General features: G+C 42.1%; 1 protein-coding gene across 2 annotated transcripts in view; it reads left to right on the forward strand.

Moving 5' to 3' along the window:
• prrc1 (proline-rich coiled-coil 1) overlaps window positions 1-21,334 on the forward strand; it is a 43,602-nt gene that overhangs the window by 14,229 nt on the left and 8,039 nt on the right. For both annotated transcript variants that reach the window (XM_059974716.1, XM_059974717.1), the window contains exons 5-8: window positions 3,936-4,038; window positions 9,924-10,091; window positions 19,493-19,592; window positions 20,220-20,322. In XM_059974716.1, the coding sequence (XP_059830699.1) occupies window positions 3,936-4,038; window positions 9,924-10,091; window positions 19,493-19,592; window positions 20,220-20,322 (474 nt within the window). The remainder of the gene's footprint in view (window positions 1-3,935; window positions 4,039-9,923; window positions 10,092-19,492; window positions 19,593-20,219; window positions 20,323-21,334) is intronic.

Raw genomic sequence — 21,334 nt, forward strand, 5'->3', positions numbered from 1 at the left:
CACCGCTAGCCACTGCTCCCCAGGTAGACACACTAACTACTACCACCCTCTGCTTTCTGTGGGCAAACCATTTCCAAATCCACACAGCTAAGTTTCCACGGATCCAGATGCCTTTTGACTTTCTGGATTAGCTTACCACTGGGAACTTTGTCAGATGCCTTACTAAAATCCATTACACCACTGTTAAGACTGTGCTTCTCCAAATGCTTGTCAAATCCTGTCCCTAAGAATCCTCTCTATTAGTTTGCCATTGACTTGTCTATGATTCCCATGATTGACTCTTACCTTCCTTGAACAAAGGAGCAACATTTGCCATTATCCTCTGGTATGTGGACAAGGACGACGCAAAGATTGTTGTCAACACCCTAACAATCTCTTCCCTCGCTTCCCATGGTAAAATGGGGTATATTCTGACCTGCTCTGGGGTGGTCCTGTTCTCACTCAAGCATCCTTCTGTTCTTCACCTTGGAGGTTTTGTTAATCCTAGTCTCCACGGCTTTCTTGTGTCTTCGTCTAGCTCCCAATGTCAATAAAATTGAAAGAATACAAGAATATTTACAAGGTTGTTACTGGGACTTGAGTCAGAGAGGGAGGTTGAATAGATTAGGACTTTATTCCCTGGAGCATTGGAGAATGAGGGGAGATTGATAGAAGTATACAAAATAATGAGGGGTGTTATGCAAGCAGGCTTTGTCTACTGAGGTTGGGTGAGTCTAGAGCTAGAAGTCCTAGATTGGGGGTGAAAGGTAAAATATTTAAGGGGAACTCGAGGGTGAACTTCTTCACTTACAGGGTGGTGCAGGTGTGGAATGAGTTGCCAGCAGAAGGGGTGGATGTGGGTTTGATAGCAACATTTAAAGTAAGTTCAGTTAAGTGTATGGATGGGAGGGGTATGGAGGGTTACGGGGGTCCAGATAAAGGTTGATGGGATTAGGCAGAATGACAGTTTGGTATGGACTAAATGGGCTGAAGGTTTGTTTCTGTGCTGTCTTGCTTAATGATTGTTTGACTCTCCTAAGTCCCTTCTTAAGCCTCTTCCTGGCTATCTTATAACTCTTTTTGCATTTTTCCATCCTAAACTTAAGTTTGCTTCCTTCTTCTTGACTAAACGTTCCATCTCTTTTGTCAACCGTGTTTCTTTCATTCTGCTATCCTTTCCCTGACTCAGTTGGACAAACCTATGCAGAGCCCCGTGCAAGGTGTACCTAAACAACTTCTACATTTCAATAGTTCAGTTTAATGTCAGAGAATTATATACAATATACATCCTGAAATTCTTTTTTTATGCATACATTCACGAAAACAGAGGAGTGCCCCAAGGAATGAATGACAGTTAAATGTTAGAATCCCGAACCCCCCCCCCCCCCCAGCAAAAAAGCATCCGCACCCTACACCGAGCACTCAAGAGTGCAGCAAAGCATCAATAAGGACACAGACTTGCAGTACCCCAAAGACTGCTCGTTCACCCGGTAATTCGACATACCACTGTGTGTATGTGTCTCCCTCTCCCCCTCCCCTTCCCTCTCCCCCTCTCCCCCTCTCCCCCCTCCACACACACCAACTACTCTATCATCTGACCTGATTTAAACTATCCCTAACAGTGCTAGCAAATCTACATGCAGGAACATTGGTCCCTCTCTAGTTTAAGTGTAATCTGCCCCATTTGTTTACTTTTCTTCTGAGCTACAGAGTCAGACTTAGTGCCAGAGATCTGGCTGCTGTGGCATTCCCCAACAGGGGAACAACTGCAGGGGTTCTCTGCACTGACTGACGTTGTAGAAAGTCTTTTAGGCTGTAGAGAAAATACCAGTAGCACTGGCAAGAATCCTTCCCTTCAATATTGGTCCTTAGGAATATTGTGTGAATGACATTTGCAAAATGTACTTTTTATTAGCTGATGAATCTGTATCTTCATAGAAATACTCCCAGCAGGGAGCTAAATGTAGTCTTCAGGAAAAAGTGGCAGCTGGGTGAGGATTACAATAACACTCATATTGCAAAATTCAGTTGTATTAAAATACAGGTTTGTCCTGCTATCCGAAAGTAGAGCGTTCCTATGAAACCTTTCGTAAGCTGAAATGGTGTAAAGAGAAGAAACAATTACCATTAATTTATATTGGAAAATAATTTGAGCGTTCCCAGATCCAAAAAATAACCTACCAAATCATACCAAATAACACATAAAACCTAAAATAACACTAACAAAGCAGGAATGATATGATAAATATCATATAAAGTCTATATAAGGTAGAAATAATGCATGTACACTGTAGTTTCACTTAACAGAATCGCAAAGACAGCAAGCACAATGGAAGGTTCACACATTTTTCTATCATACAGTTCTTTGTAAGCGCTCAAAACATCCTGCAAACCTGCCCTAAACGTACGTGCCCTTTCAAAATTGAAGTCATACTTTTCTGCAGCACTGTCAGTTGTAGCGAAAATCTGACACAGTTCAAAGCTATGGCGGCTTGATGCTGAGTGTTTGTTTTACTGAGAGCAAAACAAAACCTGAACACTACTTTTGCTTTTCGCCACTCTCACTGCTCAGGGTGCGTGCTTCCTCTAGAATGGCTCGCTGCAGAACAAACGCTGAAAGCTATTTTCGCTTTTTGCCTTTTTTCATAAAAGCGAAAATCCTCCTCAGATTTCTTTTGGTTAGTGAAAACAGGTACTAATGTAGGTCTTTTGTAAAAGCAAAGTGGCATAAAGCGAACTCTTGTAAAGCGGGGGACACCTGTATTCACTTAACTCATAATAAACTGCATTCTTTACACTACTTGTTTGCTTTTTGTTGCGGGCTGACATTCTAGTTGCAAGGCACCTATATTTTTTATTTTGTAAGTACCAGGCTTGTAGCTTTGTACAAGTGGCCCCCGTTTTTTGAACATTTGCTTTACGACAGCTCACTGATAGGAAAGACCTACATTAGTACCTGTTTTCGCTAACCAAAGAGAATTTTCGCTTTTATGAAAAAAAAGCTGCCCGGTTTATACATGTGTTTATCCCGAGAAAGATTACCATGACCATGAAGCCTTGTGTGGGCAGTTGTGTGCGCATGCGTGTACATGCTGGTTTTTTTCCCTACAAATCGATTTCAGCTCGCTGTTTTCCCAAATCTGATAAGTGAAACTACACAGTACCTACAATATTTCTACTTCATATAGGCTGTGTATTTATCATATCATTCCTGTTTTTACTATATGTTCGTGTTATTTTAAGTTTTATGTGTTATTTGGTATGATTTGGTAGGTTACTTTTTGGGTCTAGTTACACTCAAAAATTTTTCCCATATAAATTAATGGTAATTGCTTCTTCACTTTACGACATTTCAGCTTACAAACAGTTTCATAGGAATGCTCTTCCTTCGGATAGCGGGGGAAACATGTATATGAAAAATTCTGGAAAAGTGCAGTTGGAAAAAGCATAGGTCAAGCATGTATTGGTAATTGGTATGTGGTTCTTTATAACTTTAACAAAAAAAGATGCATTTTTCCAAAATCAGAAGACTGGGTTCTCTGTTTTCTTGCAAATATTGAAGGTAAATATAGAAGAGATGTCTCCACTTGAGGCAGTGGCTGAAAGTAGATGCCATAAATATCACCACTGGTAAATCCAATAGGGGAATTTGGGGCAATGGTGAAAAACCATGCTACACCAAGGTCGTCCAAAAATGAAACCCACTCCCATAAAGAAATGGTAAATAAGCAGAGATGCGCTTAACAAGAAGTAGGATAAACATGACAGAAATAAATGAAAATGCTCATGGGGTTAGATAAAGTTGGAGCTTCAATACTGGAAGTGTCTGATGCATTGGACAGTCTGTTTTTATTCTATGTTTGAGTCATCAATGGGACATTTGTTGGAATCTGTTATAGATCATCACTGTACTCAAATATAGTTCAAAATAACTAGTTTTGACTAATTTTTTTTAGGGTGTGGCGGGAAACTCTGTTGTGAAATCAGTTTTGGATAAAACAAAACATTCTGTGGAGTCCATGATCACTACACTGGATCCAGGCATGGCTCCTTACATCAGTAAGTATGATTCATGAAGGATACTTCAGTCATTTGATATGTTTAAATGGGAATGAATATAAGAGGGCTTGTGTAATACTGATTATGTATCGTGTCTTCATCAATCCTCACAACTATATTCCTTATCATGCCTCTTTCAATTCACAATTTGTTTGTTCCTTGGTTTTTCTAGGAGACTAATGTAAACTGTACACACCATGCATTACAAGCTGTCTCTGGCTAATTTTTTTTACAGTTGCCTCCAAATCTGTTTTTATTAAGTTTGAAAATACACAAATTACTCAATTATGTTAACCATACCTCCTCTGTGTAATGAATGTTATTAAAACTACATAAGGCTGATAAGAAAGAACAATTAAATCAGAATTTTTGAATTTAATAATATGGGAGTTGTTCATTTGTAGGGGTGCCTGTAAATCACTTGTTCATAACCCCATTGTGTCCTGTATTCTGAGCTAAATATCACTTGCTCAAAGGTGCTTCCCTCACTCTTTGCTATAAATGTTTTAATCCTTTATCGTTTTCCCTCATCAACCTAGCCATACCAAGCAAGCTTACCATTTCTCTGATCTGTACAATTGGGATTAGCATAAATAGGCATCTTGATCAGCATGAACAAGTTGGGCTGAAGGGACTGTTTCTGTCTGTGTTGTACAACTCTGACTCTGGCCTTTTGCATTGAAGTGCTGACATTGCTGATGCAAAATGTACTTCTGAGTTTTAACAAAAGTGATTCAATTCTTACTTCATCTCCAGACCTTTGTATTGCACTAGAAGCAAAAGCAGGTGGCACAGAAGAATCTACTTTTCTTCTGCATCAGCATCCATTCCAACCCTAACCCAGAGTCAAATATTCCCAGTCAATACTGTTTGTAAAATGATATGATTCTGGTTCTGGAATGTTGGACCTTCTCTCAGTGTGTCTTGATTCTTAGCTCTGCATCTACACAAGGTGAGGTGTATTAATTTGTTCCTCTCCAGGCTTGAGTACCTCCAATCCAGCTGCCATTTTTGTGTGTTATCTTGGGAATAATGGCAATGCCAGAGGTCCCCATCTGTCCAAAGAAAGTTTAAGTTGAGTCTCCATCTGTTCTTTGTGGAAATGGCAGTACTTCTGTTGTCTTGTCATTTCTCCCTCTGCCAACACACCTGAAATGGATAACAGGTCATTGTTATATCTCGAGATTATTGCTGTATGCAAATTAACTACATTAATTGCCTGCCTAATAGCAGTTGTATTTCAAAAATGTTGCTTTTGAATCCCAGGAGAACTTGGGATGGAGTATGTTGCCTGACCTTTATCTACAAAATTTATCCTTCAGGATCTAAAGACAACATCCAAAATGTCCACAGTGAAGCCACTTTTTTTTTGTTTCATTATTTTCCTTTTTCAGATGGTGGCAATTGAGTTCTTCTAATTCACTCATTTCAGTTGGAGTTTTAAACATTCTTTGCAGTTTGCATTGCTTTTATAAAACAATATCAGGAGTGATTTAACAGAAAGGCTCTGTTCTTGTGGGAAGGTAAACTGATTAATAGCTTTATTATTGAACGATGTGATAGAAGACGTAGCAAATATGTTTGAAGGGAAAACCAAAATATATCCAGTGGAGAATTCAGGAGAAACATCTTTAATGTGGATGTCATACTCCGTACCACAAGGAATAGATGAGCTCAATGACTGAGAAACATTTAAGGAGAAACTCTACAAGCCCAAGGGATAAAGGAGGTGGCAGGTCCTTCAGACCTCCCTGTCCATGTTAATCATCAGGTGTACTAATCCAATTTGCCAACATTTGAACAGAACTGTTGGATCTCCGGGTTCTTTTCAGAGTTAAAGAATGAGTGAAAGACCTTGATTTTTAACAATATTTGTTTAATATGGAGTTTAAACAAATGACAGATACTAAGTAAACAAAAAACAGTGATACAAGACAGATGAGAGATGAGAAATTAAAGAGATTCAATATATTCAATAGATTCAATTTGGAGCTTTTGAAAAATCTATCACATTTATAATCCAGACAAGAGACATTCCTTGGATATCAGAATTCAATCAAAAGGCTACTCAATTATAACACACGTGTTAAGTGCTAGTACTTAGCCAGTTGAAAATGAAAAAGGATGATGAATGATTATGTAACTGCTATATTGCTTTCTGACAGTAAGTGGAGGCAAACCACCACATACTGCAAAAAGTACGTGAATTTGTTAAAAATACAAATTATGTCATTAAGAAAGAAACTACAATTTTAGTCTTGCATTAATTCAACTAGTATCTTAAAAAAAGTATAACAAAAACAACCAATTCTAACAGAGCCATCAAAGCTTTAGTGATTAAAGTGCTTATTTAGATATTTAGAAACATAGACCTACAGCACAATACAGGCCCTTCAGCCCACAAAGCTGTGCTGAACATGTCCTTACCTTAGAACTACCTAGGGTTACCCATAGCCCTCTATTTTTCTAAGCTCCATGTACCTATCCAGGAGTCTCTTAAAAGACCCTATCGTATCAACACGTACAAACAAGCTGAATGAACTCAGCAGGTCAGGCAGCATCCGGTGAAATGAGCAGTCAACATTTCGGGCCAAGACCCTTTGTCAGGACTGAAGAAGGAGGGGGCAGGGGCCCTATAAAGAAGATGGGGGAGGGTGGAAGGTGCCAGGTGAAAAACCAATCAGAGGAAAAATCAAAGGGTGAGGGAGGGGATAAGCAGGAGAGGTGAAGAAGGAATGTAAGGGGAAAGCACTATGGGTAGTAGAAGAAGGCAGAATCATGAGAGAGGTGATAGGCAGCTAGAAGAAGAGGCGGAGTGAAAATGGGGTGGTGGAAGGGAGATGGAGGGAATTACCAGAAGTTGGAGAATTCGATGTTCATACCAAGGGACTGGAGACTACCCAGACAATATATGAGGTGTTACTCCTCCAACCTGAGTTTGGCTTCATCATGGCAGTAGAGGGGGCCATATATGAACATATCCAAATGGGAGTGTGATGCAGAGTTGAAGTGGGTGGCAACCGGGAGATCCTGTCTGTTGTGGCACCAGATGCAATAGATGACCCCAACAGACTCACAATTGAAGTGTTGCCTCACCTGGAGGGACTGTTTGGGGCCCTGAATGGTGGTAAAAGAGGAGGTGTAGGGACAGATGTAGCACTTACACTTGCAGGGATAAGTACCAGGTGGGAGATCTGTGGGGAGGAACGTGTAGACCAGGCAGTCGAGGTGAGAACGATCCCTGTGAAAAGCAGAGAGGGGTAGAGAGGGAAAGATGTGCTTAGTGATGGGATCCTGTTGAAGGTGGTGGAAGTTGTGGAGGATAATATGCTGGATCCGGAGGCTGGTGGGGTAGTAGGTGAGGACAAGGGAAATACGGTCCCTGTTGTGGTAACAGGAGGATGGAGTGAGGGCCGAAGTGCAGGAAATGGAGGAGATGCAGGTGAAGGCATTACTGATGACGGCAGAAGGGAAACCACGATTCTTAAAAAAAAAAGAGGACGTTTGAGATGTCCTGGAACGGAAAGTCTCATCCGGGGAGCAGATGCAGCGGAGACGGAGGAACTGGGAATAGGGAATAGAGACTGTTGGGGTCACCTATTGCATCCGGTGCTCCTGGTGTGGCCTCCTCTACATCGGCGAGACCCAACGCAGATTGGGGGACCACTTCATCAAGCACCTCCGCTCTGTCCACCACAACAGACAGGATCTCCCGGTTGCCACCCACTTCAACTCTGTCACATTCCCATTCGGATATGTCCATACATGGCCTCCTCTACTGCCATGATGAGGCCAAACTCAGGTTGGAGGAGCAACACCTCATATACCATCTGGGTAGTCTCCAGCCCCTTGGTATGAACATCGAATTCTCCAACTTCCGGTAATTCCCTCCCTCTTCCTTCCCCCATCCCACTTTCACTCTGCCTCCTCTTCCAGCTACCTATCACCTCTCTCATGGTTCTGTCTTCTTCTACTACCCATAGTGCTTTCCCCTTACATTCCTTCTTCACCTCTCTTGCCTATCCCCTCCCCAACCCCTTGATCTTTTCTCTGGTTGGTTTTTCACCTGGCACCTTCTACCCTCCTCCCACCTTCTGTATAGGGCCTCTGCCCCCTCCTTCTTCAGTCCTGACGAAGGGTCTCAGCCCGAAACATTGACTGCTCATTTCAACAGATGCTGCCTGACCTACTGAGTTCATCTAGCTTGTTTGTACGTGTTGGGTGACCACACCATCTGCAGTGTACTTTGTGTTACCTGTTGTATCTGCCTCCACCATCATCGCCAGCAGCCCATTCCACACACTCACCACTCCCTGCGCAAAAAAACTTTTGCTGACATCTCCTCTGTACCTACTTCCAAGCAACTTAAAACTGTGCACTCTCATGCTGGCCATTTCAGCCCTGGGAAGAATCCTCTAACTAACCACACGATCAATGCCTATCATCTTGTACACCTCTATCAGGTCACCTCTCATTCTCCGTCGCTCAAAGGAGAAAAGGCTAAGTCCACTCAGCCTATTCTCATAAAGCATCCAATCCAGGCAACATCCTGTAAATCTCCTCTGCACCCTTTCCACATCCTTCTTGTAGTGAGGCAACCAGAACTGAGCACAGTACTCCATGTGGGGTCTGACCAGGGTCCTATATAGTTGCAATATTACCTCTCGGTTGTTAAATTCAATCCCACGATTGATGAAGGCGAATACACCGTATGCCTTCTTAACTACAGAGTCAACCTGCACAGCAGCTTTGAGTGTCCTATGGACTTGGACCCCAAGATCCCTCATATTCCTCTGAAATGTTTTGAATTTCGGTAGACTACCTGCCTCCAACACAAATTCCAGATTCCAACCACCTAGTTTGCAGAGTTCTCCATGGATCCCCTGTAAACCTCCTATCCCTTACTCTAGAGTTATCCTTTCTAGTTTTAGATGCCTCTACTATTGGGAAAGGTTTCTTTACTATTTACCCTACACATTACCCTCAAAAAATTGTATCGCTCCATCGGGCTCCCTCAGTTTTCTTTCCTCTATGGAAAACAAAACCCAGCCGATCTAGACTTTCCTCATTACTGAAACATTGTCCAGCAACATCCTGGTGACTTTCATTGGCATCTCTTCAGTGCAATCATATCTTCCCTACAGTGTGGTAACGGGAACTGTATACAAATGTTTTATGAAGTTATCATAATCTCCCTTTTCTTGTATGCTGCTAGCCTGAGATGAAAAGGAGTTCACGGTGTTTCTGGTTAAACTTAAACATCAACATCAGTCTTTGGGGCAAGAGACCTAGAAATGGTTTCCAAGCAGCTCAGTGTGCAGTAATACTGAACTTGAAGAAAGATATATTTGATAGAGAGCCTGTGAAAAGCTTCTGCTGGAAGCTTCAGTGATTGACTTGTTTCCACTCAGTTCTGTGTGTTCTGACATGCCTGTTGAGGACTGCGTCAGATCTGCAGACTCTGCTATAGCTCAGAGTATAAGGTACACAGAATGGTGGTGCACTACTTCCACAATTCTCAATGAGTTTTCACATGCTCCCAACGTAGGGACCTAAAGGTCCAAGTGCTTCCTCAATCCTCTTCCTTTTTCAGAGGTTATAAGCCAGGGATTCCTCTAGGTCAGATGAGGTTCTTTGTTAGCTAAGGCTTCAAGAACATCCTTTGATCATTGGTCTTCCTAGTCAGTCTTGCTGTAATGGAATTGGAGGAGCAAAGCATTGAATTTATTTTGCAACCGCACTGTTGGTGAGAAGTGAAACAGCCTTGTACTGATTTGAGTTTCTGATGTAGATGCTTAGACAAAGTTTACTATTAATTTAGCTCTCTGTGTCAGTTGTAAGGGATTCTCTATTTATTTGAATTACTTCCTTTGTCTCCCCTCTAGGATCAGGTGGTGATCTGGATATATTGGTAACTTCTAACAAAGAAGTTAAGGTGGCTGCTATTCGAGATGCTTTCCAGGAAATGTTTGGATTGGCCACTGTTACTGGAGAAGCTGGCCAATCAAATATTGCTCCACAGCCTATTGGGTATGCTGCAGGATTAAAGGCAAGTCCTTGTCAACATAGTTTAAAATGAAAGCTTTTACCAGTAAAAATTACTCTGCAATCTCATGCATACATGCCATTCCCTACTTCCCCTCCAAGTGTGTGGACCTAACTATGATTCTGATGATGAATCTGATTCAGTGGTATGGTAGTCATTGCAAACCATCTCACCCATACTAAACCAATGCAAGCCATCTCACCCATGCTACACCAAAGGTTCACCTCGTGTCTGTCATGGAATGTGGAGTGTCACTGTATGGATGAGAAAAGATTTGGATTAATCAGAAGTAGTTCAAAGTTGGAGATTGGTTAAGATCGATCAGATACTAAAGAGCATTGGTACTGACCATTAGTGGGCATTTTGCAGAATTTAGATGCGTGTGCACTCGGGTAATATCATCATAATGTGCTGCTTTCAATTAAACTGGAGATGTAGCCAACAGTGAGGAAGAGAGTACTGTCATAGATGCAAGAGCATATAGATAGGTATAATGGGCAACAACTGACAAACTAAATTTAATAGAGAAAAGTATGGAGGTACTATGGGCAGAAGGAACAAGAAGACAGTATAAGTGTAAAGGCACAGTTCAAAAGAATGTGCATGTGTATTGATCTTTGAATTTGGCTGGTCATTTGAGAGATTAGGCTGATTCTAGGCTTCCTTGACAGAGGATAGAATATAAAACCCGGGTGGTTATTTTGAATCTTTTTGGAACATGCATCAGAATCAGAATCAGGTTCAATGCCACTGGCATATGGTGTAAAATTTGTTGTTTCGTAGCAGCAGTACAGTGCAATACATAATAAAAATATACAATAAGAAAATATATATATACATCATCTTTTGAAGATGTCCTCGATGGCTGGGGAGGGTAGTGCCCGTGATGGAACTGGTTGAGTTTGCAACTTCCTGCAGCTTTTTCCGATCCTGTGTAGTGGCCCCTCCCTGACAGAGATTGATGGTTTGAAAATAGCTGGAGAACAATACAGAGGGACCTGAAAGCCAAGATCAGGGAGGCTAAAGACAGGTATAGGAGGAAGCTTGAGTGGAAACTCCAGCAGAAAAACATGAGAGAGGTCTGGAGTGGGATGAGTACCATCACTGGGTTCCGGCAAACTTGCAACAGATTTGCTGAAGGCAATGTGGACAGGGCCAACGAACTTAACCTGTTCTTCAACAGATTTGACACTGTGGCCCCTGCCTATCCCGCACATGATTCGGCCTCCAACCAACACATACTCGACTCTCCCCACCTACCCCTCCTCACAGCCCCCCACCCTGCTCTCATGACTACACCCCTCCCCCACCTGAAACCACTGCGGTGGGCTTCACAGCTGAACAGGTGAGAAGACAGCTGAAACATCTCCATCCAAGCAAGGCTGCAGGGTGTCAGCCCCAGGGTGCTCAAAGCCTGAGCTCCCCAGCTATGTGGAGTACTTAACCATGTCTTCAGCTTGAGCCTGGGTCTCCAGAGGGTTCCTGTGCTGTAGAAGACGTCCTGCCTCATTCCTGTACCGAAGACGCCGCGCCCCAGTGGCTCCAATGACTACAGACCGGTGGCATTGACCTCCCACATCATTCAGACCCTGGAGAGACTTGTTCGAGAGCAACTCTGGCCTATGGTTAGGCCACAGTTAGACCCCCTCCAGTTCGCTTACCAGCCCGGACTAGGAGTTGAGGATGTCATCGTCTACCTGCTGAACCGTGTGTACGCCCACCTGGACAAGCCGGCGAGCACTGTGAGAGTCATGTTTTTTGACTTCTCCAGTGTGTTCAACACCATCCAGCTGTGCTGGGTGAGGAGCTGACAGTGATGCAGATGGATGCTTCCCTGGTGTCATGGATTATTGATTACCTGACTGGCAGACCACAGTACGTGCGCTTGCAACACTGTGTGTCAAACAGAGTGGTCAGCAGCACTGGGGCTCCACAGGGGACTGTCTTGTCTCCCTTTCTCTTCACCATCTACACCTTGGACTTCAACTACAGCACAGAGTCTTGCCATCTTCAGAAGTTTTCTGATGACTTTGCCATAGATGGATGCATCAGCAAGGGAGATGAGGCTGAGTACAGAGCTACGGTGGGAAACTTTGTCACATGGTGTGAGCAGAATCATCTGCAGCTTAATGTGAAAAAGACTAAGGAGCTGGTGGTGGACCTGAGGAGGGCTAAGGCACCGGTGACCCCTGTTTCCATCCAAGGGGTCAGTGTGGACATGGTGGAGGATTTCAAATACCTGGGGATACGAATTGACAATAAACTGGACTGGTCAAAGAACACTGAGGCTGTCTACAAGAAGGGTCAAAGTCATCTCTAATTCCTGAGGAGACTGAAGTCCTTTTACATCTGCCGGACGATGCTGAGGATGTTCTACAAGGCTGTGGTGGCCAGTGCTATCATGTTTGCTGTTGTGTGCTGGGGCAGCAGGCTGAGGGTAGCAAACACCAACAGAATCAACAAACTCATTTGTAAGGCCAGTGATGTTGTGGGGGTAGAACTGGACTCTCTGACGGTGGTGTCTGAAAAGAAGACACTGTCCAAGTTGCATGCCATCTTGGACAATGTCTCCCATCCACTCCATTATGTACTGGTTAAGCACAGGAGTACATTCAGCCAGAGACTCATTCCACTGAGATGCAACACTGAGCGTCATAGGAAATCATTTCTGCCTGTGGCCATCAAACTTTACAACTCCTCCCTCTGAGTGTCAGATACCCTGAGCCAATAGACTGGTCCTAGACTTAGTTCCACTTGACATAATTTACTTATTTAATTATTTATGGTTTTATATTGCTATATTTCTACACTATTCTTGGTTGGTGTGACTGTAACGGAACCCAGTTTCCCTCGGGATCAATAAAGTATGTCTGACTGTATTTCATCCAGTTTTAGTCACTGCTCTGGTGAAGTGGCTTGCTATGTCCATTCTGGGGCAGCTCACTCACCTTTAGTCCACACCCAGGACACCGCTTCGTCAAGTGGACTAAACCAGTTGAGGGTTATCAGTAGCCTCATGCCCCGTGTGATAGGGGCACACCTGTCCTACCACGATAAGACAGCTCCGGCAGACTGGGCTTATCAATGAGATTCAACAGCTAGTAAGGTCGTACTGCAATGCTCTGTGGAGTGAGAGGCATGACAAGGCACTGAGGACATTATGATTATCCACTGCAACCACAAAAGACTCCAGTTTATCATGCTTGATCGTACCACTGGACCCGGACTTCTGAGGTTGAGAGAGCAAAATGCTCGAGGAACTCAGCAGGCCAGGCAGCATCTATGGGCTGAGTCTATTCCCCTCACAGTGCACCGTGTACAAAGCTAGGCAGGGAGTTAAACACTTTCTCAAAGTTCACCTGAACAGAAAGCTTTCTTCATGGTTTTAATGAGAGAACTAGTGAAATTGAAGAAAGTTAAATTATTAACTCATGTTGGATTCAATACAGATTTGTCGTGCATCTGAATATACTAATGTTATTGATTATTCTCATGATCAGAGTTAAACAAGGTAACCCACACATGCAACAGTCTATAGCTATACTGTAGACTAGAGTGAAATCGTGGGGCAACGATAGCTTAATAGTGATGAACGATAAACATAATACTTCCTTTAAAGTACATTTACTAAATGTTTACCAATGTTAAGAAAACTGTTTCAAGAGCAAATAAATAGTGGATGGAGATGGATAGCTTTCCACTGTGTTTGCTCTAAGTTGAAATCCAAATTAACCCATGCAGGAAATGATATTAAAAAGGCTTACAAACAAGAAGTGGTTTGTACAAAACAAACAGCTGCAAAATGAACAGCACCTCTAGACGTGTGATGGACTGAATGCTGTATTTGACATTACAAATCTAGGATTCTTTGCAAAGTAATGTGAAATGCTAAGGATAATTTTCCTAATTTAGTTTAGTGACAATTTGGTGTCACATTTATCTTCCTGGTACACCAAGTATTTTTCATGCAAGTTGGTGACCACTGTGGCATCCCTGGATTAAAAGGCCAGAATTGTAAGATTTGCATTATAAATGTATTTGGGTATTGGGCAGATTAAACATTTATTTCACTTTATTTGAGCAATAGATTATGAAGCCAAGCAGGACACAAGTAATTTTAGTTTTGATCCCAGGTATTAGAGGAATGCAAGGTCATTTTGTCAAACCCGTTCGATCTAAATTGAAGATAGAGTGAAGCGGGGAAGATTTAGAAAGGACACAGCCTTATACAGTGGGCAGCGTCGTTTTCGGACAGCAGAGTGAGCCGGGAGTAAAGTGAAGGCTTAAGGGCTTGGGTTCAACGGGCTTAGGGGGAAGCTGGCAAAGCAAGGTAGGTTTAGGTTTCAATTTTTCGTGTTATTTGAGGAAAGGGGAAGTATGAGTGTGAGGGCAGCTTGTTGTACTTGATGTCAGATGTAGGAGGTCCTGGAGTCTCCTAGACTCCTGGAAGTCCACATCTGCGCCAGGTGCGCCGAACTGCAGCTCCTGAGGGACCGAGTTAGGGAACTGGAGCTGCAGCTCGATGACCTTCGTCTGGTCAGGGAGAATGAGGAGTTGATAGAGAGGAGTTACAGGCCGGTGGTCACACCGGGACCACGGGAGGCAGACAGGTGGGTCACAGTTAGGAGGGGGAAGGGGAAGAGTCAGGAACTAGAGAGTACCCCAGTGGCTGTACCCCTTGACAATAACTACTCCTGTTTGAATACTGTTGGGGGGGGGACAGCCTACCTGGAGGAAGCAACAGTGGCTGTGCCTCCAGCACAGAGTCTGGCCCTGTAGCTCAGAAGGGTAGGGAAAGGAAGTGGAAGGCAATAGTAATAGGGGACTCGATAGTTAGGTGGTCAGACAGGCGATTCTGTGGATGCGATCAGGAGACCCGGATGGTAGTTTGCCTCCCTGGTGCCAGGGTTCAGGATGTTTCTGATCGTGTCCAAGATATCCTGAATTGGGAGGATGTGGAGCCAGAGATCGTGGTACATATAGGTACCAATGACATAGGTAGGAAAAGGGAAGAGGTCCTAAAAGGGGAATATAGGGAGTTAGGAAGGCAGTTGAGAAGAAGGACCACAAAGCTAGTAATCTCAGGATTACTGCCTGTGCCACGAAACAGTGAGAGTAGGAATGGAATGAGGTGGAGGATAAATGTGTGGCTGAGAGATTGGAGCAGGGAGCAGGGATTCAAGTTTCTGGATCATTGGGACCTCTTTTGGGGCAGGTGTGACCTGTACAAAAAGGACGGGTTACACGTGAATCCTAGGGGAGCCAATATCCTGGCGGGGAGATTTGCTAAAGCTACTGGGGAGACTTTAAACTAGAATGGTTGGGGATTGGGAATCAATTTGAAGAGACTAGGGGAGAGGAGGTTAGTTCACAAATAGAGAAAGCTAGTAGACAGTGTGTGAGGGAGGATAGGCAGGTGATAGAGAAGGGGAGTGCTCAGACTGAAGATGTAGGGAAGAAGGAAGAAAAAGATAAAGTTGATCACATCATTAGGGATAAACGGAAAGGAAGAGGTGGAGAGTTTCTTAAATGCGTCTATTTTAATGCTAGGAGCATGGTAAGAAAAGTGGATGAGCTCAGAGCATGGATTGATACCTGGAAATATGATGTTGTAGCTATTAGTGAAACATGGTTGCAGGAAGGGTGTGATTGGCAACTAAATATTCCTGGATTTCGTTGCTTCAGGTGTGATAAAATCAGAGGGGCAAGAGGAGGAGGTGTTGCATTGCTTGTCTGAGAAAATATTACAGCGGTGCTTTGGCAAGATAGATTAGAGGGCTCATCTAGGGAGACTATTTGGGTGGAATTGAGGAATGGAAAAGGTGTTGTAACACTTATAGGGGTGTATTATAGACCACCTAATGGGGAGCGAGAATTGGAGGAGCAAATTTGTAAGGAGATAGCAGATATTTGTAGTAAGCACAAGGTTGTGATTGTGGGAGATTTTAATTTTCCAGTCATAGACTGGGAAGCCCATTCTGTAAAAGGGCTGGATGGTTTGGAATTTGTAAAATGTGTGCAGGATACTTTTTTGCAGCAATACATAGAGATACCGACTAGAGAAGGGGCAGTGTTGGATCTCCTGTTAGCGAATGAGGTAAGTCAGGTGACAGATGTATGTGTTGGGGAGCACTTTGGGTCCAGTGATCACAATACCATTAGTTTCAATATAATTATGGAGAAGGATAGGACTGGACCCAGGGTTGAGATTTTTGATTGGAGAAAGGCTAACTTTGAGGAGATGTGAAAGGATTTAGAAGGAGTGAATTGGGATAGTTTGTTTTATGGGAAGGATGTAATAGAGAAATTTAAAGGTGAAATTTTGAGGGTACAGAATCTTTATGTTCCTGTTAGGTTGAAAGGAAAGGTTAAAAGTTTGAGAGTGCCATGGTTTTCAAGGGATATTGGAAACTTGGTTCAGAAAAAGAGGGAGATCTATAATAAATATAGGCAGCATGGAGTAAATGAGGTGCTCAAGGAATATAAAGAATGTAAAAAGAATCTTAAGAAAGAAACCAGAAAAGCTAAAAGAAGGTATGAGATTGCCTTGGCAAGTAAGGTTTAAATAAATCCAAAGGGTTTCTACAGTTATATTAATAGCAAAAGGATAGTGAGGGATAAAATTGGTCCCTTAGAGAATCAGAGTGGGCAGCTATGTGTGGAGCCGAAAGAGATGGGGCAGATTTTGAACAATTTCTTTTCTTCGTTATTCACTAAGGAGAAGGATATTGAATTGTGTAAGGTAAGGGAAACAAGTAGGGAAGTTATGGAAACTATGACAATTAAAGAGGAGGAAGTACTGGCACCTTTAAGGAATATAAAAGTGGATAAATCTCCGGGTCCTGACAGGATATTCCCTAGGACCTTGAGGAAAGTTGGTGTAGAAATAGCAGGGGCTCTGACAGAAATATTTCAAATGTCATTAGAAACTGGGATGGTGCCAGAGGATTGGCGTATTGCTCATGTGGTTCCATTGTTTAAAACAGGTTCTATGAGTAAACCTAGCAATTATAGGCCTGTCAGTTTGACGTCAGTGTGGGTAAATTAATGGAAAGTATTCTTAAAGATGGTATATATAATTATCTGGATAGATAGGGTCTGATTAGGAATAGTCAGTATGGATTTGTGCGTGGAAGGTCATGTTTGACAAATCTTATTGAATTTTTTGAACAGGTTACAAGGAAAATTGACGAGGGTAAAGCAATGGATTTTGTCTATATGGACTTCAGTAAGGCCTTTGACAAGGTTCCACACAGAAGGTTAGTTAGGAAGGTTCAATCGTTAGGTATTAATATTGAACTAGCAAAATGGATTCAACAGTGGCTAGATGGGAGATGCCAGAGAGTAGTGGTGGATAACTGTTTGTCAGGTTGGAGGCCCGTGGCTAGTGGTGTGCCTCAGGGATCTGTATTGGGTCCAGTGTTGTTTGTCATATACATTAATGATCTGGATGATGGGGTGGTAAATTGGATTATTAAGTATGCAGATGATACTAAGGTAGGTGGTGTTGTGGATAATGAAGTACGTTTTCAAAGCTTGCGGAGAGATTTAGGCCAGTTAGAAGAGTGAGCTGAAAGATGGCAAATGGAGTTTAATGCTGATAAGTGTGAGGTACTACATTTTGGTAGGAATAATCCAAATAGGACATACATCGTAAATGGTAGGGTATTAAAGAATGCAGTAGAACAGAGTGATCTAGGAATAATAGTGCATAGTTCCCTGAAGGTGGAATCTCATGTGGATAGGGTGGTGAAGAAAGCTTTTGGTATGCTGGCCTTTATAAATCAGAGCATTGAGTATAGGAGTTGGGATGTAATGTTAAAATTGTACAAGGCATTGGTAAGACTGAATTTAGAGGATTGTGTACAGTTCTGGTCACCAACTTATAGGAAAAATAACAAAATAGAGAGTACAGAGAAGATTTACTAGAATGTTACCTGTGTTTCAGCACCCAAGTTACAGGGAAAGGCTGAACAAGTTAGGTCTTTATTCTTTGGAGCATAGAAGGTTGGGGGGGGGGGGGGACTTGATAGAGGTATTTCAAATAATGAAGGGGATAGATCAAGTTGACGTGGATAGGCTTTTTCCATTGAGAGTAGGGGAGATTCAAACAAGAGGACATGATTTGAGAGTTAGAGGGCAAAAGTTTAAAGGTAACACGAGGGGAAATTTCTTTACTCAGAGAGTGGTAGCTGTGTGGAATGAGCTTCCAGCAGAAGTGGTAGAGGCAGGTTCGGTATTGTCATTTAATGTAAAATTGGATAAGTATATGGACAGGAAAGGAATGGAGGGTTATGGGCTGAGTGCGGGCCAGTAGGACTATGTGAGTGTAAGCGTCAGCACGGACTAGAAGGGCCAAGATGGCCTGTTTCCGTGCTGTAATTGTTATATGGTTATATATAGATGCTGTGAAGATGTTTAATCCCTGGGGGGAACTAGTTTTAATCCACTAAATATGCTCAATTTTGAAATATTTTTGGACTGTTGAGCAGATGAAAATGATGGATTGGCCGGTGGTGTTGAGTCAAGATCAGACTGCCCATGATTTATTTGATTTGCTCAAGAGGCTGTTTAACTTATTGTCTTTCTTATCTAGAATCTTTTTAGAAGAGGAAACCCATGGGGAGAGCGTACAAACTCTTACAGGCAGCGGCAGGAAATGACCCTTTGTCGCTGGTACTGTAAGGTGTTGTGCTTACCGCTACACTACCAAAACATCCAGTGAGCGCAGCTCTGTTGGCAAAGATGCATGGTTAATGAGAGAGGTTAGAGGAGGACAAGACTGGTTCAAGCTGACAGGAAGGCAACAGCAACTAAAAGAACTGCATATTACAGAGCATTCATGCACAACATGTGGAACCTTGAAGTGAATGTGCTGCAGCAGCCCAGGACCACAGACATACACTCAGTGACCACCTTATTAGGTACAGGAGGCACCAAGTAAAGTGGCGACTGAGTGTAATGAAGGCAGTAAGATTAGAATATATCAAGTACATGAAACTGATAGGAAAAGTGAGGTGATGTTATAGTGAATTGGATTTTATTTATTGGACCACAGTCTACATTGTAATGTTGCCACTAGAGGGTGCAGATAACCATATTAAAATTAAAAGCAGTCCTGATGGTTGACCAACTATTGTCTGTTCTGCATCTCTCTGCTGTAGTCTTACATTTTAATTATAACTGTGCAATTTATGGATCATTATTATACATGGTCTATGATTTTCTGTATTTAAAAAAAGCTACAGACCTAAATTTCCACAGGTTTTTTGAATCTTGGTCAAAGCCTCTGTTTCTGGCAAATTTTCTCAGTATCCAAATTGATGAAAAGTTTTTATTTTGAAAATAAAAAATAAAGATAGTTTGTATTACATTTAAGATATTCTTGTTTCCTTTTACACCAGGGAGCCCAGGAGAGAATAGATAGCCTGCGGAGATCGGGCATGATGCATGAAAAGCAGGTGACGGTTTCTATTGAGAATTTCATTGCAGAATTGCTCCCAGACAGGTAAGCAGAGTATTCACTCAAAGTATTTAAGTGGCAATTTTCTAATAAAGAAAATCAAATGTTCTTATTTGTTTAATGAGGCAAGCTTAATTTTATATCATTCCAAAACTGTTAAGCACTTTTGACTTTCCCAGAAGTAGTGTTATTGCTCCTATAGCTAAACACTGCTTTTAACAGAAGAAGGCAATAGGCTGGTCTTTAATGCAGATTATAATGGCAATTTCACAAACTAGGAGAGGTGTAAGTTTAGGATGGATTAAAGTCTTAAGCCAGAATATTAAGACAACAAATGGAACAATAGTTACATTTTTTAATAGGACACATCATACCATCTATGTTGGTAAATTGCCTTTGTTTAAAACTAACCTGCTGTCAATATTGGAGTTGTATGTGTGAACCAGTGGGTGCTCAACTGTGAACCTAGGAATAGGGCTTTTGTAGTACAAAGAACGAGCAATGCAGTTACAATAATGACACTGAGAAATGAGGGTTGACTCTCACAGCCCAATTTTTGTTTGCTAATATTAATGTCAGGTTCACACTTACAATGTAGTTCTCCACTGAAGTGATGGTTTCTCCTCACATCTGCGTCTCAGAATTAATAGATTGGATTTTCTTCTTTTCCAGGTGGTTTGACATAGGTTGTCTAATCCTTGAAGATCCAGCTCATGGCATTCGTTTAGAAAATTTCACACAAGCAACACCAGTGCCTTTAGAATTTGTGCAACAGGTTAGTTGATTATCCATTTAAAGGTTAAGAATGTTGCTGGCAAGTTCAGTGTTTAAAGTCATCTATCGTTGCCTTTGAAGGTACTGGTGATCACCAGAGCGTTGATGCTGTGGGGATTCCAATACAGCATTGCTGCTGAATGCTGAAGTGTTTTGCATCTACCATCATATGATTTCTTTTTAGTCATTTAATAGGCCAATGCTTGAATATTAACCAGGTGCTCCAGCAGGCAGACAGTTTCCCTACATTATCAGGAATTAAGTACCCCAATCATCAGCAAATGTCCTTTCCTGATTTTGTGGTGGGGAAAAAAAAGAAGTCATGATGATACTGAGTCTGGGGCACTGTCCCGAGGAACACTGACGACAATGTCCTGTGATGGAGAGGAATAATAATTACAAGCATCTTCCTTTATGCTTGGAATGACTTAAACCAATGGATCCATTTGGGATCAGTGGTCATTGGCTGTGTTAATGTCAAAGGCAATTGTTCATCTCACCACTGACATTCAATGATGTTTGCAATGAATGAACCAAAGTCTAGAGGCGATTGGGCATTGATGTCGAGAAATTACTATCCTTTTTAAAATATATAGTTTGGCCCACAGTATCTCATTTTGATAATAGCCTTGAGTACTAGAATTGTTCATTAACTGAAGTGGTCATTCATCTTATAAACAATTGAGGCTTTATGCATAAGTTTACATTTTACAAACACGAGTTCTGTGCATGCAGCATTTTAAAAGCCATTGAAATTGGGGGGTTAATTTAGTTTGTGTGTTAGCTTTACCTGAAATGTGTAATGCATATGTACATACACTTGCCTGTTATTTGGCTAAACTTAGAGCTTTTCAATCAGTCCAGATTTCTAGTTGTTACCCATTTGTAAGTTTCTTCAGGTAATTTGTTTGGTCCTATTGCAATTATTTTAATCTTTGTCCCTAGATTACTGACTTCTGCTAAAGGAAGAGGCTTCTCTTTATTTACTTCATCATAAACCTTCAACCTCTGAT

This window comes from Hypanus sabinus, chromosome 7 (genome assembly GCF_030144855.1).
Source record: "Hypanus sabinus isolate sHypSab1 chromosome 7, sHypSab1.hap1, whole genome shotgun sequence".
NCBI classification, from domain to species: domain Eukaryota; kingdom Metazoa; phylum Chordata; class Chondrichthyes; order Myliobatiformes; family Dasyatidae; genus Hypanus; species Hypanus sabinus.